The sequence below is a fragment of the Hippichthys cyanospilos genome, chromosome 6 (assembly GCF_059441005.1).
Source record: "Hippichthys cyanospilos isolate Australia breed blue-spotted pipefish chromosome 6, RoL_Hcya_1.0, whole genome shotgun sequence".
NCBI lineage: Eukaryota > Metazoa > Chordata > Actinopteri > Syngnathiformes > Syngnathidae > Hippichthys > Hippichthys cyanospilos.
This window is the reverse complement of record NC_142374.1, coordinates 16,729,662-16,757,445: the sequence shown is the minus strand read 5'-3', so window position 1 is coordinate 16,757,445 and position 27,784 is coordinate 16,729,662. Positions and strand designations below refer to the sequence as shown.

The 27,784-nt window shown below is 38.5% G+C and overlaps 3 protein-coding genes across 7 annotated transcripts; 1 reads left to right on the top strand and 2 right to left on the bottom strand.

The window, feature by feature from the left end:
- The first annotated feature begins 21 nt into the window (after positions 1–21).
- Positions 22–5,575, top strand: zwilch (zwilch kinetochore protein). Of its 2 annotated transcripts, XM_088416529.1 has the most exons (18): positions 22–131; positions 270–312; positions 389–484; positions 581–705; positions 969–1,156; positions 1,234–1,313; positions 1,387–1,542; positions 1,622–1,693; positions 1,851–1,944; positions 2,011–2,063; positions 2,954–3,047; positions 3,135–3,214; positions 3,304–3,460; positions 3,640–3,668; positions 3,734–3,870; positions 3,980–4,075; positions 4,981–5,096; positions 5,193–5,575. In XM_088416529.1, the coding sequence occupies exons 1-18, from the start codon at positions 82–84 to the stop codon at positions 5,261–5,263; spliced, it is 1,737 nt and encodes a 578-aa protein (XP_088272655.1). In that variant the 5' UTR covers positions 22–81; the 3' UTR covers positions 5,264–5,575. The 2 variants fall into 2 exon arrangements, with proteins under 2 accessions (XP_088272655.1, XP_088272656.1); XM_088416530.1 differs by lacking the exons at positions 22–131; positions 270–312; positions 389–484; positions 581–705 and adding an exon at positions 800–897.
- Positions 5,425–14,639, bottom strand: lctlb (lactase-like b). 4 transcript variants are annotated; one of them, XM_088416525.1, is made up of 15 exons: positions 14,435–14,639; positions 12,804–12,977; positions 12,488–12,648; positions 12,322–12,409; positions 11,191–11,300; positions 10,981–11,109; positions 10,805–10,900; positions 9,708–9,762; positions 9,455–9,616; positions 9,064–9,341; positions 7,854–7,980; positions 7,578–7,777; positions 6,524–6,587; positions 5,897–5,941; positions 5,425–5,740 (listed from the first exon to the last, which is right to left on the bottom strand). In XM_088416525.1, exons 2-15 carry the CDS (start codon positions 12,928–12,930, stop codon positions 5,625–5,627), a joined length of 1,758 nt encoding a protein of 585 aa, XP_088272651.1. In that variant the 5' UTR covers positions 12,931–12,977; positions 14,435–14,639; the 3' UTR covers positions 5,425–5,624. The 4 variants fall into 4 exon arrangements, with proteins under 4 accessions (XP_088272651.1, XP_088272653.1, XP_088272652.1 ...); XM_088416527.1 differs by lacking the exon at positions 5,897–5,941 and adding an exon at positions 6,189–6,262 and having other exon boundaries at positions 14,435–14,638; XM_088416528.1 differs by lacking the exon at positions 5,425–5,740 and adding an exon at positions 6,189–6,262 and having other exon boundaries at positions 5,925–5,941; positions 14,435–14,638.
- A 164-nt stretch (positions 14,640–14,803) lies between these two features.
- snapc5 (small nuclear RNA activating complex, polypeptide 5) lies at positions 14,804–17,390 on the bottom strand. Its single transcript, XM_088416536.1, has 4 exons — positions 17,242–17,390; positions 16,461–16,581; positions 16,297–16,377; positions 14,804–16,207 (listed from the first exon to the last, which is right to left on the bottom strand). Exons 2-4 carry the CDS (start codon positions 16,548–16,550, stop codon positions 15,998–16,000), a joined length of 381 nt encoding a protein of 126 aa, XP_088272662.1. The 5' UTR covers positions 16,551–16,581; positions 17,242–17,390; the 3' UTR covers positions 14,804–15,997.
- Between the last annotated feature and the right edge of the window lie 10,394 nt (positions 17,391–27,784).

The window sequence follows — 27,784 nt, the reverse complement described above, 5'->3', positions numbered from 1 at the left end:
CGTCATTAACAGAGCGCGCGACAGTCAAAATCTAAACAGAAGCACCCAAGTTTGAGTCGTAACAAACTGCCTTTTTCCCTCATGGCCGTCAAAGTTTTATCATGTGTGAAAGAGTTTTTTAATATACTCAGGTAAGTTAGCACCTCAGTTACGTGGTCTTTGCCGTTTATATTTTAAGAAGTTTGGTTCCAAAAGCCCTGTTTTGGTGAGAGTTAGCTCTGAAGTACAGTACTGTACACCGAATGATTTACGCTGTTTTCTGTTCATAGGGATCTTCAAGAAAATGAAAACAATCACGGATGCATTTATGAGGTAATTTGATTTTCCGGTGACACAAATGTTTCATGTATTTTAGTTATATTGTTTCGTACGTACCTCGTATTTTCAGGATGAGATACAAATATTGAAAAAGGATGGAGCCAAAATTGCTGTTCTGCATCTTTTGGATTACGGGGACCAGGAAATCTTCATTTGTGAAAAAGCTGTGAGAACTTCTCAATTTAAGGAAAACTATAGTGTTTGCTCGTTATCCTAAATGTAATTGTAAGTCATATGCATTATTTCTTTTTTTTTCTCAAAGGTTCCTAAATTAAACGACTCTGATGATGAGTCGACCCTTGAGACCTCAAACAGCACAGACAGCGATGTCTCAACTGCTCTTCAGATTGAGCTGGGACCGCAGCCTCTCACAGTCAGAAAAGCAAGGTGCTTCTAAGTTTAAAATAAGACCTCAAACAAAGCAAGTGATAAAATCATAACAATTTAGCCATATAATGTAGTGTGAGGGTCATGAAACTTTTTGAAACAAAATGCTATTATACTTCTTGACTACTGTTTAATGGAAAGAGTTACCAGTTACAATAGACATTCCTGAAGCAAAACATACTGTATGTCCAGGTTAGTGACCCCTGATCTCGTGCCATGCAACCAAAAAAAATGTTTTCATCTGGTTTGTTTTTATTTTAAAGGCAGCTGCTCTCTTGGTACACGCTATCTCAAAATATCAACATTCACGCTGTGGACGATCCTGCCCTACGACCTCTGTGGGCACGATGTGACATGTCTGATCCAGATCTTACAACTTGGTTTGGAGTTGAAGGTGTCCGCGTAGCCAATAAAGTGTCTGGTGTCAAGTTGTACTCTGTTACATGTGCAGGTATATGGCCATAATTCTTAATTCATCTTGAAACAAAATGCACTTTTGTGACCTTTATTTTCGAATGTAACTATTAGGACCTGTTGTGAACAAAAGTTCACTCATAACTTTAGATGAGCTAAAACAAGAGCACAAGAAAAGGCATCACACATCCACGGTAAACCAACATCCTACCTTATCTCCCTTGAGTTTTCTCTTAGAGAATATGACTCCTTCTGTGTTGCCTCTAGATGGCCATTAAAGGAAGTGCCCAGTACCTCATGTTTGGCTCCATTGAGGTTGACAACACAACAATTGGATCACAAAGTAGCGTGACTGTGGATTTCAAGTGGAGCCACGTTGAGAGCGTCCTTGAGACACCTCCGCTGTCCGCCACAGCTATGCTAGTAAGCTGGAGTCCCACTCAATTGTCACCCCGCTCTGAAACTGTAACACACTCTAACAAAGGCATATAAAATGTTGCAGAATATCAGAGTTGCCAGTGGAGACATGAGGAGCCCCATGTTTGCAATGTTCAGGGAACTGCAGTTTCTTCAAGTATGTTTATTTTTTCGGTCCATGCTACAAAATTTCACACCTGTAAACGTTTTGTAATTGAGCACATATGTGTATCTGCGCACATAACGAATGGATGCATTTGATGCACCGCAGAGAAGATTATTTTTAACAATCCTGCCGAATTTGAATTATTAAGGTTCTTGCTGATGGTTTAAGAACCGGTGAGGTGGAGTGGTTGGATCCTTTGGAAAGCAAGTCAGCAGTGGATTTGACCAAGGAATACCTTGAAGGTATATGTTTTATTTCATAGGTTTTACAGCTTTTCCTTTGATAATTCTTTCTTTTTTTTCTTTTAGAGGTACAGAGGCGCATTAAGTTGCAACAGGAGCAGGGTTCAAAACCTAAAGAGGTACAGGAAAACAGACATGTTTTTATAAAATATGTATTATTTTTTAATTCTATTGATTTAAAGGAAAAGCTAAATGCTTGATCTTTATTGGCCAGTGGAAATATATTTCTAATATATTTTATGGTGCAATACACCCATATCACTAAAAGAAGGCATTGCATGAACAATCACATAGATGCTTAACTTATTTAGCCATTTTCAGCTTTAAAAAAAAATAATATTTTGTCTATAATTAATTACTAACTAATGTTTAAAAACATATTTTGCCACTTGATGTTGATTGAAATTTTCCTCTCATGTGCTCAAGGCTTTGTAATGACCAATCACAGCTCACATGTTTTCTGGGTTTGGCCATTTGACATGTACATAATAGAATTTAATTACCAAATTAGTTGTGGACAAAATAATTAACTTTTTACGACTTAAAACGGCGAAAAAGGTCATATAGTTTTTGAACCTAAAATCATTTGTAGTTCATACACAAACAAAATTTTGAGTGAAAGTGAGTCAAGTATTTTTGTTGCAGAATTAATACACAAGATTACCTCTCTTTTTTTAACTTTTCAAATGACTTTTCCCTGATTTTATAAAAGTATTTTGATCAAATGTTCACTCCATTGTTTACACAGCATGTTTTATTAAAAGTTCTTAAGTCTTCTGACACGATGTTATTTCCATCTCAATGAAAGTCAACTATAACCCTGCATTACTTCAGTATATGAAATTATGGGTTTGGTTTAACGTGCACGTATTACTAGTGTACAGTAATACGTTGTACCTGCAAGATTGTGTATATTGTATTTTACGGTACATGTGTTGCACTTGTTTGCAGAGTGGGATCAACAATGCCCCTTCCCGTCTATCATATTTTCCTTTGTTTGTTTGTAAAGACAGACCCTGAAATCGACCCTCCGCTTTTTAACTCTTTCCTGGAGCGAGGCGATTTGGATTTTGTGGAGCAGCTGTGGGTTCGCTTGAGAAAGAGTGAGTCTGTCAATTCTGTCATTAGAGCAATCGGGATTTGTGTGGCGGTGGCACAACGCAGGCGGCGATAAAATAAACATTTTTCAGGTGTGGTGTGTTATCAAGACATTGCAGACAGTCTTAAATTGGTCATTGAGGCCCTGACCTATGGCAACATCAAGCCTTGGGTAAGGCTTCTCTCATCTGGTTAACAAAGAGAAATGACAGGCTGGCTCATTGACTGCCATGTTATTTATATCGTTTGAATTCCCACCAGATTCACAGAGACAATAGCAGCTCTCTCAGCAAGCTCATTCAGCAGTCCTACCACCAGAAGATGGAGCACGTGTCGCTAACAGGCCTCACGGCTGTCCGAATGCTGTTAGAAATGGGCCTGGACAAGATGAGGAAAGATTACTTCAACTACCTCATTGGTAAACACCTGTCAACACTTTCTATTATGTTCCTTCTCCAATGGATTGGCATGCAATATTTGATTGATTGGATTGTTTAGGCCTGTATGCAACATCACTTATCAAAAATTCCGAAGGTTTCGTGTTTGTTTTGAAATTGTATGGTTAGGACTTTATGGTATTCTATCTTTTTTTCTCAGGGCAAGAACTGACAACTCCAAACAACTTGGTAAGTTTGCGGACATTTTATCATCGGCTTTAGAGCAGATATTGAGCATGATGAACTCCACACAGAGTTATTACCTCAGCACAGAGGTGGATCTGCAGGAGCAGTTTGTCCGGCTGAAGAAACTGCACCATCTCCTGGAAATAGTCGTGACTTGCAGCTCATTCCTAGACTTGCCCTGTGATAGACTGTTCCTGCTCACTCAGTCAGTCGATTTTGCTCATTGGATTATCTTTTTTTTTTTTTTACTGTTGTTGTTGTAAACCATTGCACTGAAATTTTACTATGCGCTCTACTGTTCTCCGTTCCAATAGGTTGTGTTTACAGCACTACAAAACATCCCCCTATGATGAGACTCATGAGTTCAAACTGCAAATCAAGCCAGCGTTGATCACTCATTTCTACCAAAAGTAAGGAAGACCGCTGTTTGTACAAAAGTTGTTCGGTTATGTCCAAACTGCTTTGCTATGCTGCTTCAATGGCTTGAAAAGGGCTGACTCATCTTTGGTTTTGTTTTCATTCACGTTGTGTTGTTTTAAGGGTTTGTGAGTAGGAAAGTCAATTTCCACCAAAACTACTTCATTAGTTGGGCCTGGTTAGAATATTAAAAAAAATCAAATTGACTTTAGTACTTGACAATGTTGACAAGTCACAGCAGTGTTGGCTAGGAAGAATGTTTTTTTTTTGGTGCATAGTACGTCTCATTTAACCGTTTTTTACTAACTTTGTGTGAATTGTTGGTCTATTGAAATGAACACAAGCTATTCTGTGTATATCGGGTGTCCTCAATTGAAAATTTCATTTCAAACATGAAATATCACTGCTGGCAATAAGATGTTCTCTGAACTTTTTAATGTAATGACGGGTAAACATGTAAACAAAAACAAAAAAAATCATTTATCAGTGCAGGGTTCCTGTGAAACATGGAAGATAGTTAAATGATTGCATTTAATGTTTTAATTTCAAAAACAGGTAAATAAGCCATCTCAGTCAGAAGTAGGTTTGATCCTAATGAAACAAAATGACTTTACTATGATGTGCATTGAAGATGTTGGTTCAGTGTGAACTTGTTCTACTGTAATCAAGGCTTTTCGATATGAAATGCTGCCCCAAATATAATAAACATGCAGCAAAACGCGTATTAAAAGTGAAATAAACAAGAAATGACACAAACATAGATTAAAACTACTTGGAAGTCTGGCGATCTAGCTGGTACATGCCCATTTTCATGTCACTATCAAGGAGGTACAAGACTTTCAGATGTCCCTCAATTTAAGTCAGCTCCTTGGTAAATGTTTGTTCATGTTCATTACAGTGAGCTTCCAATTTTGTGGGGAGTAGAAGTGTCCAGCGGGCAAGGGCCCCACAAGGTCAAGACAACCTTACAAGTCAGCGACAGACCACTTGTTGATCACATCCCCCCTAAATATGGTGAGTTTTGCTCATTCTGAAGCATCCAACTGCGACTGCCAGTAATGTTAAAAATGTATCATTTTTAATCCTTCCCTTTTGTCTAATATGAAACAGTGGACAGTGATAGCCCAGAACCTGTCTGCTTCTCCACCTTGGTGTGCTGCAGCCTTGTCAACTTTTCCTGAATTTACGCATGACAGCAATAGAAAAACTGCATTTTTTTTTTTTTTTTTATTCTTGTTGCTTTTTTTTTGCCAGGCTAAGTAAAACCACAAATCTAACACAGGAATAATTTTGTTCTCTTGCACCTTCCATGACCTCCCAACCAAAAAAACAGGACAGTGTAGGTATTTCACAGCAATGTTTTAATGGGAAGATTAAACATGTTGCCGCTTTTTAAATTCTTCCTTTAGCGAACACTGTTTCCACATCAAATTGAAATTCAATCAAAATAATGTATTTATGTTAACACACAATCCATTAAATATCTGATTTACTTCTTCTCTGAGTGGTTGTGTTATTGCGGGGTTGTGATTATTGCATCATTTAATTCCGCCTCTGCAGCAGGAACATGAGGAAGACGGCACTCAGTAAAATGGAGAGCGTGCACACAGTTGGAACGACAATCTCAGTTACCATCTCCATGTGGCTGGTCAGCGGGTCTGGAAACAAAACACAAACACGCTTTAGAAACTGAAAAGCATACATTGGGTTACGAGCAGGCATTAAAGCATTTTGCAGTACTCAAAGGGTTTGTGTTTTTCAAAAATACTCCTTGTCTTTATTTTATTCCTTTTGAGGTCATATAGGTGTCTTACCATGTATAAGTCTTAGAATATTGGCAGCAGTACTCCGCTGATCCTCTATTAAAAAAAGAGAAATAACTCAGAGTTGATTACAAAATTGATAACCCTTTGAGAACTGCATGCATTTAGTGGGAACTATTGCAAGGAGCAGTTTTGTACCACCGGTCGATGAAAAAATGTCCATCACGCTACTTTATAGACATTTTGAACACGAACATGTGGCCAAGTGTTTAAATGTTGTTAGGTACACAATTCATGCAAGTTAACTGTTAGTAAAAGACACACTTGAAGTGAAGACTTGTACCCTCAAGTTCTAAACTTCATCATGCACAGGCCAAACCCTTGGCTTTTCTGCATGTTCCGTTGCTTTTCTTCTAGCTGAGGGGGGGCAAACAAAGAAGATTTCTCAGATTTCTTTTGCTAGGTTTATAATTTTTACTACTTAAATTGACTTTGTCTCTGCCAATCTAATTCGATTCACTGGTTCATGTGTAAGGAGACAATGCCACATTTATAAACTGAGACAATTGGCAGTCCGCCTCAAGTTTTGCATTTGAGGTCAGAATCTTTATTTGTTTACCCCAGCTAGTTGTTAGTTACGGGCATTACATTTTTATTTTTTTTTAAAGGCAGACTGACCTGCAGCAAGGAGCTGGTTACTTGATGAGCAGGACTCCACAGCTTTCCTCCTCCAGTTTTCAACCTGTGGAGTTTAAAGCATGTTCTTAGATGCAGAGTCAAAGAGGGCAAGGTACCATATTTGCTTACTTAAGGGGTTAAAATGGACCTTGTGGGCCTTGCTGAAGAGACAATGGTTACAGTATCAACTTGGATGACTTTTTGTTTTTTCTCTCTATTGTTTGCCTTTTTTAAGTTTACCTGCAGTGCTTGGAAGGAAAATATACAGTGTATGGTTTGTCAAGTGTTCTTGGTTCTGCTGGTTGTATAAAAGAAAAATATAATTGCTTGATGAAACTATTTGTTGAGACAACATGCAGACAACCAGCAGGGGGCTGAAAGGTGACACCCAGGTATTCCTTCCATTGTCTCCCATTCAAAGCACGGCATTTTCTTGGTCGTAGTCTGACAATTCTGAGTCAGTTTCACAATTTTCCAAAGTTGGTCCTGTTGGATTGATGGACCTTCCTTAATTATTGACTCTGGAAAATTGTATTGATTTGTATTGAGCTAGAAAACACCGCCCATTCAATAGGAAACTGGAAAAAAGGACCAGCTGTCAACAATGTCATGTCACATCTCCGCCTTGCCTACTGGCAAGTACGGCTGTGCATATTAGCATTTGCTCTAATGAAACCAGTGAAACCAAAATTACATTTCGGTTCAATTCCTCTTGATAACCTATATACAGTATACTTTTCTTTCTGAGCAGCACGGATACACTTTAATTTTTAAAGTGGTTTGATGGAGTTTTAAACACTTTTTTTTTTCTGTCTATTGAAGATTTTTTCCCCATAATGCCACAGGGTACATGCAAGTTCATGGCATTATGGGGAAAATGCTATGGTTTTAGCATTAATTACATTTGAGTGTATTTGCAAGTACATTCGTACAAGTTTGCCAGGCAAAAATGTTTGTCACAATGGCAGCTCTATGCTTTTTTTAAACTTTGCCTATGGAATAGCAATTACGATTAGTAAATTAGACAGATTTGATCATCGTGGGTGGCTCTTACCTCTCTCTGGTTGGGAAAACCATTAGCGCTGATGATGCGCTTATAAAACTGAACGGAAGCTTTAGGATAGCGAGGCTTGTTCTTGTTCCTGAAGTCCACGTAATATAAGCCAAACCTCTCACTGAAGCCTTCGTCCCACTCAAACTTATCCAGCAGGGACCATGCGGTATAACCTTTAAGATTTACGCCATCTCTGAGAGCTGAGATGAGAATAAAATTCAGTTTATTGCTATGCAGATAAGAAAAAAAAATGTTGAAGGGTTTTAGCGTGTTCACCTTTTAGCATCTCGTTGATGTACTCTTTAAAGTACTGTATCCTCCAGGTATCACAGAGCTCTGTGCAATGCATCTTCTCAGAGACTCCATTCTCAGTCACATAAATCATTGGGTTTCCATACTGGGTCTACAAAGAGGAACTAAATCAACTGGTGCCTTGTCATCGACTTAATGGCCACTTCTTATCTACAGTTATATGGTAGAAGCAAGAGATGGGCGATAAATATAATTCATTTGTCATATTTAATTTAGCTGATTTGAAAATGATGCAAATCGGGAAGAATGCTAAATGGGTGGTTTACAAGAGAGGTTTACAAAAGACAAATTATTAACTTTGAACTGCTGAAAATGGCTAAATAAGTATCCCTTAAATTGTTCATATGTTGTGTACTTTTAGTGATACAGATGTATTGTTCCATAAAATATAATATACACGTACTGTATTTGTACAGGCCATGTAAAAGAAAACATTTAAGCTTTTTTTTTTTTTTATTATTACATCAATTTTTTTCATGGACATGCAGGTTTGAGAAGACATTTTTTAAAAAGGTAGTAACTGTACACGATTATAATAACAGTAAGATAATTTAGTCATTGAATTAATTATAGAGAAAATATCTACTTTTTACTGTTTAAAAATGGCAAAATATATTGACTGATCCTTTAAGCAAACTATTCACAAGCTATGAATGTTAGGTTAACGTTAACACTCACTATAAATCAGTATTCATTATTTTTGTCTGAATAACGTACTGTTCGGATTTTAGGGCACACTTAAAATGCTTTAGCCTCAAAAATTGACAATGCACCTTAAAATTAAATGTGCCCTATGTATGGATGTCACACTCAAGTTGAATAAAGTTTGACTCATTTGCTGTAGTTTTTTTTTTTTTTTTTTTGTTCCTTGTGTATTACATCTGGGTGCACCTTATATATAGGATTTTCTTAAAATATACACGTTCGTTGAGATTGAGCCATATAATTGGGTATGCCTCATAGTTAAAAAAAATACAGCATTTTCCCCTGGATTTTTTTTTTTTTAATAATCTAAAAAAAAAATATTTGATGGAATTCCATTCCTTTTCTGTTTCCATTTCAGTAAAATCAATTTAAATTGTTATCATCCAGAATGATTGAAGAAAATTGAGATGATATTGTTTGGCCATTTCGCCCAGACTTCGTATAACCCAACACTTGCACTAGAAATCACCTTGACAAAATTGAGCATGCGTCGAAAACCCCACGGCACCGCGTAGAGCCACTCGGAGCCCGGGTCGGGCCACTGGGGGTCAACCAGCTCGGCCAAGTCGCGGTCCATAAAGAAGCTGCTGGTTCCGCGACCCGTCGGGTTATTCTTCTGTGTGATATATCGTGTTGTGAAGTGACTGACGCCCAGGAAGTCACAAGTACCCTTGATGTAGCTTTTCTCCTGGGGGGAAAACGTGGGCAGGCGGGATACCCCGAGACCCTGCTGGACACTTTTTCGACCTGTGCACAAAGCCGTATGTCCATTCAGTACCGTCTTCAATTCTGTTCTTTCTTTCTCTCTGCTCCAGTAAGAATTCACTGGTTATTTCTGGAGGGATTGTGACTCTACTTGCCAATGAAGTCTTTCATCACTTGAGGGTAGTCTCCGTGAAAGACGGGCGTGGCGAACCAGCCGAGGGAGAACTGGACGTATCTCTCGGCCGCTTCGATGTCTTTCTGGTTGCTGATGTCTACAGGCTCGCCCCAGTCAGCCGTCAGGGAGATGCCCACAAGACCTACGGATGCAGAAGGTAGTGATAAAAAAAAAAAAAAAAAATTGATTCGGAAAAATATACAGTTTGGTCAAATGATTGAGTGATCGCCTACCATTTTGTTTGGGCCTCCACTGTGTGTCATATGTGTGCCAAACCTTAGCATGAGCCTGTGGGGGGAAAAAAATGAGTTTTGGGTGGACATGTCCATTTTTGGATTTCTACAAAAACTACCTCCTTGTGTGTAATCATGTATTGTGTTCTAATAATGTAATGTTTGGATTACTCCTCAATGGCATTTACCTACTACTAATGAGCCATCATGTATGAAATGCATTTGTCTGGGGCACACAAGTTTCCACTTTTACGCTTGTTTATTTGAGATGAAATCTAAATCAAATGTGACAAATGAAATATGAAAACTGAAGGTAAAAAGACCATTGCGTGTTTCATTGCAAATCCAGTCTCCCTGTGCATTAATGCAAGCAACATATGTCGGTATGTTACTTATTACGCTAAGAATAAATAAAAACATAACTGTGTTGAACCATCAAAATAGCATCACATCTTTATTTTCTTTATGTGGCCCAGTGCATTTGAGAGATATTCTCCATAATAACATTTTCTGGACACCTCTAGGCCACATTGACTGGCAAATCATGTTTAAAAATCCTAAATCAAATTTCTCATTGTGATTATTAGACATTAAAAAACACACGTAGCAACATTAAAGCATACAAACTTTGGCTGATGACGCCTCAGCAATGAATGTAAGCCTAATCGAAAAGTTGTTTTGGGCTTGAGGCCAAAGAACCAATTTTGCCCAATATGTTGATGTTAAATCTCAGATGAAGTCCTTACCTTACTGTCCAGTGGTCATTTAACACTTCCTGAAAGTGTCTGCTAAATATCTTTTTCCTAAGATACTGGTTGCTATGGACATTTGAAAGATGAATATCCATAGCAACCAGTCCAAAACGAACGATAAAAAAAACAGTACAATACACATCTATAGCTACCAGCACAATATGTTACATCTAATAATCAGAATTTTTAGCGTGATAGTTTTATGTTTTTGTAAGATGGACACTGAATCTGAACCACCCCAGATGATCTACATTCTACACGATACAGCTGCGTGCTTTCATTTCATTTGTGCAATTTTAATTTAGTCCCAAGTTACGTGCGTGCATTGGCCAGCAGCGGCCCTACCTTGATAATGTGGTGGGCTGCACGGTATGCTCCAGTTCCTCGAGTCCTCAGCCCAGGAGCGTGCTCACCTGTTTCATAACCTTCCACTGCGACAGACTAAAACCATATAAAGTATTGGCATGTCAGGCTTTATACCGGAGAATTGTAGAATACGATTCAAGGCAAAATTTGCCTACCCACGGATTGCTAAATGTAATCCAATATTTGACTCGGTTGCCAAATTTTTCAAAGCACAGGTTGGCAAAGTCGTTAAAATGGTTGACCATGCTTATGTTCTGCCATCCACCGTATCGCTCTTGCAAGACCTGCAAAAACAAAATGGAGGGACTCGATAAAAAGCTTTTTTTTGGGGAGGTGGGCTCGATTTGAAGTCTGTGTGCACCAACCTGCGGGAGATCCCAATGATACAAAGTCACAATGGGAGTGATCTTGTTGCCTAGCAGGTGATCGATCAGATCGTCATAGTACTGAATTCCTCTTTCGTTGATATGATCAGCTGTAAAGTGAATTTGAAAAATATGTCAAAAAAATATATACGTATCTTTTTGTTTTCATATCAATTGCCATGTGGTGTTGTGTTGTGATGAAGAATGAGTTAAAAGTTATTATTATTGTAATATCATTACTCAAACATCTCAGTTGTGGATCAATACTTCAGTCATTGACATGAAGAAATATTGATGAAACAAAAAAACAAAACTAGAGTTTCAATGATTAATCGGGTATTTGACAACTAATCGATCATTAAAGTCATCGATAATTGATTAACCTTTTAAATAATCCAAATCCTCTGATTTCAGATTCACAAAAGTAAATATGATCTGATTTCTGCAGGACTCCATGAAAGCAAACATTTTATCGTTGTTTTGACTCAAACTACATTATTGGTTTTACTTTGGAATTCAAGGATCAAAACTGTTGTCTTTTTTAAGTTGTTGTTACAGATTAAACTGATTTTTTAAAAAATTGAAATAGAAAACATGTTTTAATCTGATTCATTGATAAATGAAAGGAGCTGCAGCTATGTGTATTTTCAGAAAATTTGAATAAAATATCAAGTACTTGGATAAAAAAAAATGAAACATTTTATTTTGCTTAGTGGAAAAACAATTCTAAGCACAGAGGCCCAAACAACACATTTCCGCTTAATTATGAATAACTTACTATAAATAAATTAAACGTATCTATAAAGTTTGATGATCAACATTTTTTTTACTTGAATTTAAATACTGATTATTAGCACACAACATTACTCCTCCCCCAAATCTCTCCTAATAAATTTTGAAATTTGGAAGCCCATTGATGCTGTTGTGATCTATATAAATAAATCTAGTCGGCACCTTTGCACATCTTGGTATTTTCTCAGTCAGTTTTGTGATGTGGATGATGATTGATGATTCGGAATGACTTTATTTCATAGCTCTGCCTATTGAAATGTATAGTTTTTTGACTTCCAATCAAAATGTCCAATTGAAACCTTTGACTGTTCCTGTAAATGTAGATGACTTTTTGCTCACACTTGATGCCTGTGGGAATGAGTCGAGGCCAAGAGATGGAAAAGCGATAGTGGTTCAGCTTGAGCTCTCTCATCAGCGAAACGTCATCCTGTCCGACAAAACAAGCAGCAATTAAATATTTATTCGGGGGGAAACAAGTCTCATCGGAATCTGTGGGACCTCCTACCTTGACTTTGTAGTAACCCTCACAAGAGGAATCAGCTGTCTCATTTTGTTGAATTTTGCCCCTCTTGTGACTAAACACGTCCCAGATGCTCAGGCCTTTTCCATCCTTATCCCAGGCTCCTTCTGTTTGATAGGCTGAACTGCCGGCACCCCACGAAAATCCTGATAGACACATCAACTATTCGTTAAAATGGACACGTTGTCCGCACAAAATATGAATTTAAAGTCCCACTCCAAGACCAGAGTTCCTTAATAAATGTTAATCCCCGATCTATGCAATTAGTGGAAATTGCACTGGTATGTAGGGGTCATCGTACCAGCTGGAAAAGTGCCATAATAGAAGGAGCCGTGGTCGTTCTTTGTCCAGTCGAAGTCCTCAGTCGCAGACACACACAGCACCAACACAAGCACATGGCACACAACGAGAGCACGGCCGGACCACATGGTATTCCTTAGCAGGCAGCGCACTTGGCCTCCGGTTCCCTAAAACACTGTCCGCACAATATACAGTATATATATTAAACAGTGTGATGTCAAAAACGTTCCCAAGAATTCACACATGTATGTAGTGGTTATGGAAAAGGTGCTGGACTCTGGGGGGTTCCTCATCCCAAACGCACAGCTACCCCCCCCCCCCCCCCCCCATTCAAATTCAATGGGCTGTGAACTCATCTTGCTGAGACTGACAGAACTCACACAACTATGAGTTCACGTTTGTAAGCAAAAACATCATCATGCACATGAACATTGATCCACCACCCCACAGGTATTGATATTTTTTGTGTATTTCATACAATTGGATGATAGTTCAGAATTTTTGTCATTTTTGTCATTATTTGCCCAAGAAAATCATATATAAGCTAGGGCTGTTAAAGTTAAAGCATTAGCATTGAAAATTAATTTAAATTTGATAAAGCATTGTAGAAAAGTAACTCATTTAGCTCAGCTCTAATTACTAATTTTGGGAGCTGTACTCTTCTAACTTTGTAGACCAACAGAAGAAAGTCCCTGGCACAAAGTAGTTGTACTTTGAAAAGTTGCTCGACGACTTATTGGAACAAAAATAATTATAATTTTGAGCACTTTGCAAAGCAGAGTTCAAGCACCGTACTCGTAATGGTATCAGTGTTTAAAAACAATTGTTTTTCAATTAATTTTGCATTAATTCCAATAATTAAATATGTTAAAAGCTATGTAGAAAATAGGTGTTGAAAAATCTTATTATTCCTGATTAATTTTGAATTTTTTGTGATGCATTAGCAAAGAAGAGATAATACACCACAATAAAAACGGCTGGACATTAGATCACACCTCATACATTTATACTGATGCATGCGCAGCAAAATTATATGAATTACATAAGAGCAGCAACACTGAATTTATCATTTTGAGACCTTTTTTTTAATTTAAAATGGTCTAAATCCTTGGAATTTGACCCTCTCACCATCCAATATTCTTTCTCCATCCATATGGACAAATTTATGTTGAATCAAAAAGAAACATTGAAAATATCTACCCTTTTTTCCTGTCATATTATGCACCAACACAGTAAATGAATCTCAATTCAGTTGTTACTGCTTGAACAATTGTAAATGACGAATGAATGAACAAATGGAAATGAAAACATTTTCAATCAGATTCATTGATGAATCAGTTCAAAAAATAATCAGTAATTGCTGCCCTAAATTGAAGACATAACATATTTATTTCAACTATTGAAATGCAGTTTTATTTTTACAATTTAACCTCTGTACAAAACCCATTGAAATGCATCATTTTCTGACTTAAAAAAACAATTTCCTTGCTCCACGTGTTTGAATTTCAATAAGTGTACTTTTCTGTCACATATTTACATTTACATGAATATTTTAAGACTATGTTTACTACGAAACACCATTACACGTGACAATCAACTCAACAAGAACAAACTAGAATCCAATTACAGTACCTGTCTTTTAAGAGGTCATTTGTAGGAAGTGTAATCTCGATCCAGTCCCAGCGCAAAGTAATCTTTTTTTTTTCCTTCCTGGGACTGCGGCCCACCAAGTCTAAATCTGTATACAGATGTATAGAGGAAAGCTCCTCTATTGTGGACTGCCTGCTGTCGTAGTGCACGCGTGTGCAGAGCTGGCCCCGCTATGAGTTTCAAAGCTGGTCCTATTGTGAGGGCCGCTGCATTGTTGGAGCTGTTAGAAAATGCTGAATGGTTTGCAAGCAGAAAGTGTTTACACTGCATAACCCATTGGCCTAGAGTACAGAAAGAATGAAAACATTGTGATTTGCTGTATTGGATTTACAAAGACTAATAGAACAAGAATGGTTTTACACATTATTTAATATGAAAATCATTCACTATCATCAACATCACAAATGTATAATGCAAATCAGTAACAGTCTTCTAGAACATAAAAACATACAAAATGGTCATTATGTGCTTATGCTAATTATATACAGTATGGCCCAGCCATACTTTTAAATGCTAACAGGCACATGTTAACCTTTAATTTGTGGTATTCAGCTGATAAGTGGCACATCTGCCAAATTGCTAGAAAAAAAAGCACCTAAACATCCGAAGCTATTTTGGTGTAACAATTTTTTTTAAAACTACAATTGAAACAGAAAACTTTTCTGGGAGATTCTGGAACGTAACCCCTGCAATAAACAAAGAACATATAACAGTTATTAAAATCACTAAACAGTTCACTACGTAGTGGAGAGGATAGTATGAGCACCGCACTTAAATCTGGGGATGTCATGATCTAATATTGCAAGGGGGCCAAGTTTGGTCCTTAAGACCCACGATTCAGCCTTGTTTTTAATATTTCCCAGCCAACACACTTGATTCGAATGATCAGCGTTGTTATCAGGATTCTCTGAAGCGTGCAGATGATCTTCTCATTTGATTCAGGGGTGTTGGTTGAAGAGAAATATTCAAACAGGCTGGATTTTGGCTCTCAAAGACTGGACTTGGCCATCCCTGCAATATTGAGTTTGGACATCTGTCGGATATAGGCTGAGAAAACTTAAAAAAACAAAACAAAAAAACAGGATTACAGTACATCAGCCTGCATCCAAACTCTTCAATATTAGGGTTTATATACAAGCAGTCCATTCCAGACACCACTCCTGCTCTTCTATCCAGCAGCATCTGGATCTAGCATGCAGATTTAAATTTTACATCTTATCTTTTCTCATACCTACAGAGGCTGAGTGTTATTCTTTGTTAGAATTGTATAATTTGATCAGGCTTTCCTGACATTTCATACTAAAAATAAAAGTTGATATGATATCAGAACAATATCATATTAGACAACACACATATCCGAAGGGAAAACGTTGTATCGAGACGCTCCTACTTGAATCCATTATCCAACAAAGTACAAGTGACAATAAATTAGACTTCTTAAATGAAAATACATTACCAGTGGACAAATAAACACATCTACACTATATAACATGTTGTTGGATTTTTTAAATATTGAGGTCCCGTTCAGCAATGAAGATAATAAGATCAGTAATCATCGCCATCATCTTCTTCTTCATAATCCCCATCAGGCACAAATCCAAACTCATTATCATCATTTTCATTCTCCTCTTCCTCTTCATCATCTTCATCCTCATCTTCTTCCTCCTCCTCCTCCTCTTCCATATCATAATCAGCAGCTGTGTTCAGCAGAAGCTTGGTGCAGTTAATCTTCTTTTCATCGTCCAGGTTGACCTCCTGAAAATAGAAGAAATTAGGGTTTAGTAAGACAATATTTAGAGAAAACCTTTTCCTTGGATTTCTCACTGAATCTAATGAACGGACACCTCTATTTCTGGAGACGGGAATTCAGGTGCTACTTCCTCAGTTTGAGCTCTAATGATGGATTTCAATGCGCCTTCTTCGAACTACAACACAGATTGAACATACAAAATTTTGCATATAAACCACAAGTACCACAAATGAAAGACCATTTAAAGCGCACGCTCACCTTTAACCTGTTAAGCTGGTCTTGTAGCATGACTTTGATTTTGAGGAGAGTCTCCTCTTCCTTTTTCAACTCCTGTAGACGGCTGTGCATTTTTACTAGTTTTAAACCAGCATTCCACAAACTGAAATTGAGATTAGAAAAGATTAGGCTCAATTTTGTCATGGTGCATCACATGTACGAGGCATTAAAGAAGCGGACGACATCAAGATGTCGAAGAAGATGAGGATATCAAAGACTCTTAAAGAAACCTTCCAAAAGTGCAGAGCAGATTATAGGAGGATTTCTCCAAGGAAAAAAAAAAATCTTGTAATTTGGATTAAAAATATACCGTTCATAACACCAATCCTGAAACCTTCCTGACACATCTCACAAATCAACTCAAGGTGTTCCTACAGAAATGCTGTGAACAGGCTATGACTCAGATCATGAGTAATATTATAAGAAGCTAAATAATTCGACCATTCCGAATGTACATCAGCATGCTATGTTCTAGACAGAATGCGTTGCAATGTTTTAATTTGATGTTTACACATGTTTGGAGTGCAAATGAATGGTGCGGATAAATGAATACAAAAATGCGTTTTACATTTATAGATGGTTGTATTTTAAGCACTTTTCACTTTTTGAACACACGTAACGGTGCCCAAGAGAGCAATTGTGACACTACTAAACTTGGTTAAAATGTAAACGTCGTTTGTTTGGAATTTAGATTAAATCTATTTAGTCCGCAAAAAAACGTCGTATTTTTCATGCATCACCAAAACTGGAAGATCAACGTTACCTTTATTGTCTGTAGTGTTTAAGGCTGCATATTTACGGGGAAACGGGTGGCTGGAATGGAAAAAAACGGTTTCAGGTAATCTCTAAATTGAAAATAATGCGCTATTTATGAAGCCAACAACAGCAAACCCCACTTCCTGTTTACTTCCGGTATTCTTATGTCACTTCCGCGTATATTCGTTCCACGTAATAGGAATTTTCACAATCGTCAACCCATAACAGGAGTTCGTTTACTTTTTCTTGAACTTAAGACGTTATCGTTTTCCCTTTGAGAAATTTGCCTTATCATCGGAATGAAATTACACATTTTACTGAGCACATTTTTAAGTAAATTGAATGTGCGCCATTCAAAAGGTACATAAGTGCAGCGTTTGCTTTGCTTAATGTTTGGCGACATCTCGCGTTAAGCCACAGTTTTGGAAAAACGCAAATATGGACAGTGGAAATCGTGCAAGTCTTTCGGCTCTTCTCAGTGTTTTACTCAGTCAGAAACAATCACTTTACATTTATTGCAGTTGAAACATGAGGTCAAGGGGAACATGTTGCTGCCAAAGTAGTAAACTGTTGTTCACATTTAACAAAATTGGTAGTTTGAATGCAGGCCTCGACAATCAACGCACTTGGACTTGTATTCCGAATTAAACGTTCAAGTGGGAACCTTACATAAAAAAAGCTAATAACAAATTTCACACCAGCCAGGCCTCAGAAGCAAGCATGTCAGCTGACGCTACCTCCACCTTGATGCATTGTGTGATTAGTTCTGACCACAAGTTGTCTATCGCCAATATCTAAATTGCATTTCCTGAGGCAGACAATTAATTTTCCCCTCCGCTTCTCCTTCTCAGGCCTGCGTGCAGATCTTCATCTTCACTCTGCATCGCCCTGTAGGAGAACGAGTGAAAAGGTAATAAATCACAGATGGTGCTCATTGATGTGAAAGAGACCTAAAACGCCTCTTAATCAGTCTCCAAAAGAATTTTAGAGAAATAGAGCCTGCTAGGTTCTTAATCGGCCAAATCCATCCAGATGTGAGCATTAATAATCACATCACACTGACAGGACCGGAGACTAGTCGAATCCCTGCCCTGAGGAGCAATTGACTTGTCTATTTTTCTTAATATACGTATATCAACAGAAGAGCAGGAATCTTTGCCAAACCTACCAATCATTCAGTGCACTGCCTTAATAAGTGTCTTGTGATCAGTCAATGTTACAATGTTAAGATAGTTGTATACAATGGTATAGTTCTTTTGGAGGGTTGTGGACATTGGATCCTCCTACATTGAACTTTTTTAAGGACATAACGTGCGTGGATTTATGCAAATACTGTCAACATTTAAAATTGAGGTTTACAGCCCTTCTGGTGCTCCGTACATTTCCACATTTTCATCTGGCTTCTTTTTATAATTAGCTATACACACTCATGACATACACATGTGCTTAATTCTCCACTATCTGCTATCTAATACTATTTCGAATTCCTTTATTGAATAAACAGTAAATAAAAGAAAAATAGAAGAATGTACATTCATGCACTACACACACATAAACAGAGAGAGAGAGAGAGAATATATATATATATATATATATATATATATATATATATATATATATATATATATATATATATATATATATATATATATATATATATATATATATATATATATATATATATATATATATATATATATATATATATATATTTCGGCCCATTCATTCATGTCACACATGCATCTATGTGCAGGCCCATACGTGATTGCACTTGGCTTTGCTTGGGAGACTGAAACTGGAGCTGTGTGTCAGTTTAGTGGTGACCTGAAGGATTTGGGGAGGTCAGATGAAGAAGTGCCCCGAGAACCCATCGCGGCCACTGCAGCTGCCGGCAAATCCGGCACCGGCACGAGAGGCCCCGCCGTGGTACCCGCATTTCGGCGCGGTAGCTTGGAAGTGGCTAAGTCGAGGCAGTTATCACCCCAGACACAGTTGCTTTCTCCTTGTCATCACAAATACTGCGACTGTTCTTTCCCCAATCAAAGCCACTAGCGTGGCTTGTCGCCCTCCATGTGGCTGTGAGCGGCCGTCTGCTGTGCTTGCGCAGCGTTTGAAGGCGCTCCCACAGTCTGTGGAATGCTGGCCGTGCTGGGCGTGTTGGAAAAGGGGCCTCCCAAAAGAAGAGGAGGAAAGGAGGCGGGGGAACATAAAAGAGAAGGGGGGTGACCTTTGAACAGCGCAGTCGGGCCATTAAAACGAAGCATAAGAGTCTTGCAAAAGTGCAGGGATGAAGAGTGAGGGAAGTTGATTATCCAAAGTGAAAGATGATACCTCGAGAGCCCTTGCTGTAATAGTGAAAGGTTAGAAAGGTCATACGGTTGTTTTTGTAGAACGTGAGCACATTTCACTTTGGAAACCAACGTGGACATTATGACGACATTGTCAAAAGAATTGCTGGTGTTTCACAAACGATTATTGATTGCCGTGATGTATTTCAGGTCAGGTGAAGGGAAACGAGGGGGTGGCAGCTCCAGGATGTTCTCTCTCAAGCCTTCCAAGCGAGGTGAACAGGAGCCTTGGGCGCCTGTGAAAGGAAAGACTCATGTGATTCGGGGGCCTTTGTTTCCAAGGAACTACCTCAGCCTTTACATATCCGTTTCCGAACTCCCACACACATACAGTAAGGTCGTGCATGTTTGCACGCACACATTTCTGACCAGTGTATCAGGATTGTTTTCACTCATCATGACGTATGAGAGACACGCAGATATGGACGCATACTTTGCTGCTGGATGACTTGACGGGGCAAGGCGCAGAATGTCATGAACTCATTCACTGCCATTGACGACTATAGACGTCAACGATCGATTTTTACTGGACTGGCGGTGAACAAACTAACTCATTCACTGCCGGATATATAAGTAAAAAAATGGGCTGGATGTGAAAAACGTATGAAATAAAAATAGATTCACGTAAATGTAAAGTCAAGTAAAACATTTTGTTTCTAAGAATACGAAGGGGACGTGGCACGGTGGAAAAGAGGTTAGCATGTCCTCACAGTGCAGAGGTCATGGGTTTGATTCTGGCTCTAGCTTTTCTGTATGGCGTTTGCATGTTCTACCCGTAACTATGTGGGTTTTCTCCAGGTACTCCGGTTTCTGTCCACTTTCCCCAAAACGTGCATGTACATTGGCCCTTAGGTGTGAATGTGAATGCTTGTACATCGGTGTGCTCTGCTGCCTTGGCAACATGCCATTGGTGTGTGACATGATTTCGATTGTCTTCCTTGTACGCTCAGGTAAAAAGTACAAGCTCGACATTGCTCTCTTTGATATTTGCTGTTTTTCTTCATGAACACAACATCGTTTTTGGACAAATTGTTTCGATTTTGCTTGTCATTCAGCTTAAACCCAAAAACAGGTTTTCTGCCATTTTCTGCCCCAAATTTTTAATGTCAGAAAATGTTGTGCATCTCTATTTTAAATGCATTGGTAGAAATAAATGCTATTTTATTCCTTCTGATTTTTTTTAAACTGACCGACCATATAATCGTTAATCATTATTTTTTTTGCCAAAAATTGGCATCTGCCTAAAAAAATCCACATTGTTCTGACTCTTATATATTGTACAAAATGGAAAAGATTTGCCAAATATTTTCATCCCATGGAAGTTGGGAAGTTAGTGTGTGTATTTTTGGAGAAAAGGACAGATGCCTGGAAAACTGAACAGAGGCCTAATGTGTTGGCAGTTCCAGGATGTAAGGCGATCCAATGTAACCGCAGAAAAACGATGGAGGCTGAGCTGAAATGGAACGAGCGGTTTCACGCTGCAGGCAAGGGAATGCCACGGGTCACGGCATGAGGATTTGGCCCCGATATGATGCGGTTTGCTCGGGCCGACTAGGCGGAATGAAGTCCTCGATCGCAAGTGAAATTTGTAAACTAATTGACCACCCGTACTGAGCGTTGTTGTTCCGCTGGCCTTTCTCCATGAAGCGAGCAAGGATACCTCCACCAGAACAAGGCTGTAGCGTGATTAATGACTTTCCTTTCCTCTCTCCTGCTCCTTGTCCCTGTAGCACCCCCCAGGCTGGTTTCTTTGGCTGGTCCTTCACCTCCCTTGATACCTCAAGTTAAACACGCTTGTAATGTCAGACCATCCAGAAGAAAATAATTATTTTTCTACTGTTGGCTTTCTGTAATGATTCCATCCATCATTTTTGTCTATTGGTCAGTTAGAAACGCCCAATTGCCTTTCCACATAAAGTGATGAAAGATGCATCGGAATGGGGTAAGATAAATCCCTTTGACTCCTTTTACCTCAGGCTGAACGAGGGAATGAACACACAAAATATAATTTTCGGTCAAGTTTTGCAGTAGGAATCCTAATAAACCTTAGATAATGCAGCTGCTGGAAATGTGAATGTTTTTACACTGCTTACCTTTCATGCTCTTCTTGGTGCGAGTAGAAAATGTCTTATTTCATCTACAGCAAATACTGGCTACAAAGACCTTTTCACATTCCTCTCATTCTTCTCTGAAAGCTACGTTGGCTCAGTATGAAGTTTCTGACTGATTGTCACTCGTCCGCTAACAAAGACCATGGCTTCAAAAAAAAAAAAAGAAAAGAAAAAGGTACATTTCTATTCACTGTCTTTAACTGAAGTCAATAATAGTAGCAAAAAGAACCTTGATCTCTAACGAGGCAATTACTGGATAGGGTCAGACTGAAAAATCTCAGTAATAAGGAAAAAGGCATTTTTCCTATTTGATTCTTCCTTAGTTCAAAGCATAGCTTTACGCCCACTGCCTCTGGTTAACCGAGGTTACAAAAAGCCAGTTCCGGAGGACAAACAAAAAATTGACATTGTAGATATTTTTTTTTTTCATAGAAGGGAGGAAAAATCAATTCAAATCAGGAATCATTTTTGTGTAAAATCCTTTAATGGCCATATTGCCCAGCCATGTTTTGATATGTAAGCTACTTTTGATCGTTTTCTGTTTTTAGTAACTTTGCTCTATGAAGAGGGATTTTTCCAAAGTTCATTGCTAACGTAAAAAAGCAGCCCTTAATTAGTACTTTTTTGCATTTTGTCAATTTTGTTTGGGAGTGGGGCGGGGTCACCAGAGCACCAAAGATCACAATGTGAATAAATTGTTTGGGTGGGCAGGTTACAGGGGAATTCCCCTCCCCCCAAAAATTACAATATGTTTTTTGCAATCCCATGAGTTTAAACACAGCATTCAAACTGATAATCCCTCATTTAATACGTTTTTCATTGTAATAAAATGGCCTTTTGTGGTCCATAACTGCTAATATTTATCTATATTTTGATTGGCATACAAACCATTAGAATGGAAGATGGAAACCTTGTTATTTGATTAGATATTGGAAACAAAAGTCACTTGTTGGATATTTTATTGTAATGAAGTAAAATATCAAAGTAAAAAATTGTTCTGTTTTGAGTTTTGCGGTTATAAATCGACCCCCTCTAATATGGGGGTTGAAAATGAGGGAAAAAAAATTGACTTGTACTCAGAGAAATAGAGTAGATATTATTTGGTGTGATTATTTTGAAGGTGGCCTTCGCAGCATGCCTTTGGTGTGTCACGTGATGTTATCGTCGCTTCCGTAGCTACATGGAAGCCGACGAGAAGCAGATATGTCTTATAGAGTCTCAGAGTCTTTTGGAGTCCAGTATTCTGAGCCCTGTTTCAGAGTTTACTTTCTGAGCCTAGTTCTCCATGTCAAGAGGACTACTTTCTGATGGATGCTGATGTCACGTTGGATTTTTGTGTTTGAAGAGCTTTCACTTTTCCATTTCTGCTTCTGGGTCCAAAATTCTGCTTCTCACCTTCATGCATTCAATCAGGTTACGTGTCCAACATGGCAAATAAATGTTTTGGTGGTCAGCAAACAGGATGTCCTGTGGTACATTTGTGAGGTCCAGAAGTGTAAAGACACAATTTCAACAGACAACTGCGAGGATGGCTACGTATGCTAATGTTGTCGCAAGGCTGAGAGGATTCATTTGTTGGAGGAATGTGTGAACACGGTGACAAAACCATTTATTTACAGGCACTTCCACTGTGAGCTATCGCACCAGCAGCCCAAGTGCAAACCCAGAGAAGACACAGCTGTGTGTGAACGCTGTCGTACTAACTCCACTCGCTTTGATCACCCCAACGTGAGAGCGGGCCTGATCTCCGCGAACACCACCCATCTTGTCCGATATCCCGAGTGTACAAAGTGAGACATTCCAGACGTTGGAGCTGCCCGTGACTAATGATAACCCGTTTTCAACTTTCCAGTGCTGTGGGCCTCTAGGCATGATGATGAATGAAGTTTTCCCCTTATAGTCCAGCTTCAGCAACCAGGTCAACATTGCAGAATGGTTTTGCTTGGACTGCTTTGGGTTATTATTTTATGTTTGCAAAACTCTGGGTTGCGGCTATGATGTATTTCACGTTGGTTTTTTGCACTCGGAATGCCGACATTACTTTGGGGACTGCTTGTCATCGGTTTATTGCTGATTGGATTAAATTAACTTGATTACAGATTTTAGACACGTAATAAAAAAAAAAAAAATGTTTATTTAAACCATAATCTCCAGACATATAAGTGCCATCTATTATTGCCAGATTAGGGAGTGCATATTAGATAATATTGTTGCTTTTGATAGTATTCCAACTTGTCATTTTTTATGTGGCTGGATGAAAAATGTCATCTCATTTTACAGCTAGTCTAAAGATCTGCTCTCTGTTGGGGGAAAAAAAATCAACAGAGACCCTTAGTGGTTTTTTCTTGGGTTGAATAAGCTGTGCAACATCTAATATCGTTCCACTGTTTCCTGACCACGTCGCGCAGCCGCGCTCCCAAGTCAGTCTTAATGTGGCGGATTTGTTTTTACTTCATAAAGATCATCAAAATTCCACTGAATCAGGAAACTTGTCGACTGCTGTCGAAATGCAGTGATTGAAGGCCCGTGTCCTCAAGCAATATACATTTAACAATTGATGAACCCCGAGAGTACAGCAGAATACTGTTATGAAATCCATTTGTGCAGGTGCTAGTGATTAGATGGCAATCATTTTGCATTGCTCAGCAAACGGCAAAAATGACGGCCGCCCTGTGTATAAAAATAAGACATAAGTTTTAACTTGATCTTTCTATTGTTGTGTTTAATTAGGAGAGGTCAATGGTTGTATTTTATCAGTAGGGATTTTTTTTAATGCTAATTCACAATGCAAAATGCTATAGATGGTCAAACAGGTTGATATTGTAGTCTCACTAAAGTAATAGACGTTTGAACACAAATGGTGCATCAGCACATGTAGACATAGAATATAACAATACACAAACAATTACAAAACAATTACTTGTCTTTATCCCTTGCAATTAAACAACTAAACGTTGCTTTGTCACAAATCACTTGTAGTAGATGGAAGTCATTTTCATGTCTTCCTGGATATTTTGTATTGTCCCCTAGTGGCCAAGTTGCAGTCACCAGGAGTTTAAATCAATGAAGATAGGGTTGCAACTGATGACTATTTTCATAATTAAGTAATCCATTGATTATTTTGTTGAATAATAAATCTGATTTAAAAATACACACTTAAAAAAACTAAAAATGATTGTGATTCACTACCTAGTTTGGTCCATAAAGTCAGAAATTGTCAAACATGTTAATCGTTTTATCAAATAAAAGACTGACTGATTTCATTTTGTTAGAACACAAGGATAGTTAGTTCTCATTCAGGACTGTAGTAATAATTTATTTCCTTTGATTATTTCGACAATTAAAAAAAAAAAACGTGAATGATTAATTGATGATCACAACTAGATACAGATTAGTTTGATAAGTTCTTGATTTTTTTTTTTTTTTTTTTTGTATTAATTGTTGCAGCTCTAAATTATTTCTGATGCCCAAGACAATTCCTTACATGCATTTGAACAGTTTTGACCAAAGGCATTTTCTTTCAAAAAGCATGGTGCAAGAAAAGAGGGAGACAGGAACATATTGTTTTAATTTCAATGTAGAACGATTCAAAATATCTTTCCACATCGAAATGAAAACAATATGTATATACAAGTTGTCTGTTGCGTAACATCAAAATTGTGTTATCAGAAATTATTTTGTGTGACAACATTTAATTTAAAAGTAATTTTGGATTAAGGTTACTTGACCAGGACAGACAATAAATCTGCATTGCTTCCTGTGTCAGAAGAGGCTCGAGACAGAAGTGGCATATTCACCTTTCTCCCATTAGTGGACAAAATTGAAGCGGTCTGTCATGACTCTGGGTTACATTGTAGGGCCAGGCAGGAAGTGTTATGGAGGGGCTGTGGGTGCGTAGCTAGGCAACAGGGTGGGCAACTTGGCGTAATGAGCGCGGGGCTCAGGAGCTGTCTGCTCAGTGTTCCAGGCCCTGACGAGAACAGACAGGCTGGCCCGGGACGGCCCGCGTGGAGCTGCCACCGCGGCCACCTGCTCACAGCAATCATCACCAGCCACCGATACGCCACACAGGCCCAATTAAGAGCTCTGCATGTCCCCCCTCCAGCCAGCCATCACGAACACTACAGCCAGTCTGACAAGGCCTCCTTTTTCCCCCCCGAACAATCTCTAATTAACAACATTGGTAGTGGCGAAGTTGGGCTGCCCGAGAGGCCCGGCCTCTGCTCGGGTAATCAGCTTAACTACAAGTTTATTTCCTGCCCCCTGTGCCTAGCCGCTTCCAGCAGCGATTGCATTTTTCTATCTGTTTACTTCCAATTTCCTCCCGGTGCTAACGTGTCTTGCAGACACACTGTCATTTCCACTCGAGGCCGCGTTGCCTGATCTTCTGGTCTGACGGATTTGGGGCACTGATGGAAGTTGGTTTTGTACAGCCGCGTGGCTCTCTATCAGGGGTGAGGTTTGAAAATATATTTTTAAAAAGTAGCATCTGTGGAAACATCCATTAACCCTTTGATGAGCACCGAATCAGTTTGGTGCACTGACATTAGAATGTTTTAAATTTTAGACATTTGTTTGGAGGTGAACCTCAGCTCATTCAACCTTCTCTTAAAAGTGCTGTACATTTGCTATGCATAAAAAGAACACTTATTTGAGGGGGTGTTGTCAGTTTTTCACTTGGGCTCCCAACAAGATGCTAACTTTCCAAAACAACCCCTCAAATATAACATATTTCTGGTTACTCATTACTCAAAATAAATCGTTTCATCGATTATCAAATGAATCTGCAACTATTTTAATGCTCGAGTAATCATCTACAGTCATTGTTTTTCTTCAAATGATCTAAATCCTCAAATTTCAGCCTCTCAGTCGTAATTATTCAGGTTTCTGTCGTCCTTTATGAAAGTTGTTTGATTATCTTGCCAGTGGTGTCCCGTGAGGGCCTTCATGGCTGAACATTATCAAAAGCACTGACCTGCCTGTAAAACTTTATATACATTTGTAAAATATCGTATGCATAAGCCTTGCCAACATTGTTTTCTCATTGTCACAGCATTTGAGTTGCCTGCGCCAGCCTACAGTCATTTGAGGGTTACTATTATTTGGTCCAATCAGATTTCAGCTTCTTTCTGTTAGCATAGAAGCGTAAAAGTTCAATAAGGCCTTCAAACTCGTGTTTGCTAGCCCTGCACAATTGAAACAACAAAATCTTTATACTTTTTTTTTAAAGAGTTTGAACCAATCAGATTTCACTTTGTTTATTACTGGCAATACATTTTCAAGGTGATAATTGGTTTGATTTTGTGAAGTCCCAGACCCAAAACTCACCGCCCACCGCTGTCTTTTGCAATTAGTCCGATCATGACATACAATTTGACTTAAGGAAAACACAATGACCAAACCAGTGCTTGAATCATTCTCAAAAAATGAAGTGAATAAAACATCAATAACTCTTGTGTATTACGGCCCATTTGTTACTTTTTTTCGACCGTCGGCCGCTTTTTAATTGATTACTGTAGTACATAATTACCTAAAATAATTGATTACTGTGGTACTTAATTCCTGAATTCAATAATTGGGACTTTCACAGAGGATATATGGTCCCATCACACTAAATCCGAAGGCTGAAATGTAGCTTGTGAGGTGACCTCATTACCAGAGCAGGATTAAGTGTGTTTCAGTCGAGGGCAGAGAAGGCGGTGGAATTTCCTTTCATTGGGGAGGTGTTATTGTTGGAGAGCTGAATAGAAGGCGAGCAAGCGAGATGAAATGTCTTCAGTCCTGATGCACGGCTGCCACTACTGATTGTATGGAATTATGTCTAATCATGTGTCTCGACAAATTCAAACAAACGTCATTGCATTGGCAGACGTGACAAATATGAGTGCAGTTGGTATCCATTATTACAGAAAACATTTGCCGCTGCGTTTTTCATCCCAGTGCTGAGGGTGTCTGTAAAAAATGGATTTCCATCGTTCAGTTTTCCGTGGTTTCATGTAATTATTAGGGCTTGTTTGTAATGATACGGCAGTAACTTGCCGTGACCACTTTTTGTCTTTGATCATTCCCATTCCTTGTTCTTTTCAACTGT

What these genes read in the sequence shown, in the direction of transcription:
- snapc5 (XM_088416536.1), bottom strand. Translation starts at nt 16,550, where the DNA reads ATGCACAGCCGTCTACAGGAGTTGAAAAAGGAAGAGGAGACTCTCCTC. An exon ending in ACCAGCTTAACAGGTTAAAG is followed by an intron (nt 16,378 to 16,460) that starts GTGAGCGTGCGC and finishes TCTGTGTTGTAG; the next exon opens with TTCGAAGAAGGCGCATTGAA. An exon ending in TCCCGTCTCCAGAAATAGAG is followed by an intron (nt 16,208 to 16,296) that starts GTGTCCGTTCAT and finishes TTCTATTTTCAG; the next exon opens with GAGGTCAACCTGGACGATGA.
- zwilch (XM_088416529.1), top strand. Translation starts at nt 82, where the DNA reads ATGGCCGTCAAAGTTTTATCATGTGTGAAAGAGTTTTTTAATATACTC. An exon ending in TCTTCATTTGTGAAAAAGCT is followed by an intron (nt 485 to 580) that starts GTGAGAACTTCT and finishes TTTTTCTCAAAG; the next exon opens with GTTCCTAAATTAAACGACTC. An exon ending in AAAGGCATCACACATCCACG is followed by an intron (nt 1,314 to 1,386) that starts GTAAACCAACAT and finishes TGTTGCCTCTAG; the next exon opens with ATGGCCATTAAAGGAAGTGC.
- lctlb (XM_088416525.1), bottom strand. Translation starts at nt 12,930, where the DNA reads ATGTGGTCCGGCCGTGCTCTCGTTGTGTGCCATGTGCTTGTGTTGGTG. An exon ending in TTATGGCACTTTTCCAGCTG is followed by an intron (nt 12,649 to 12,803) that starts GTACGATGACCC and finishes TGTGTCTATCAG; the next exon opens with GATTTTCGTGGGGTGCCGGC. An exon ending in CATTCCCACAGGCATCAAGT is followed by an intron (nt 11,301 to 12,321) that starts GTGAGCAAAAAG and finishes TTCACTTTACAG; the next exon opens with CTGATCATATCAACGAAAGA.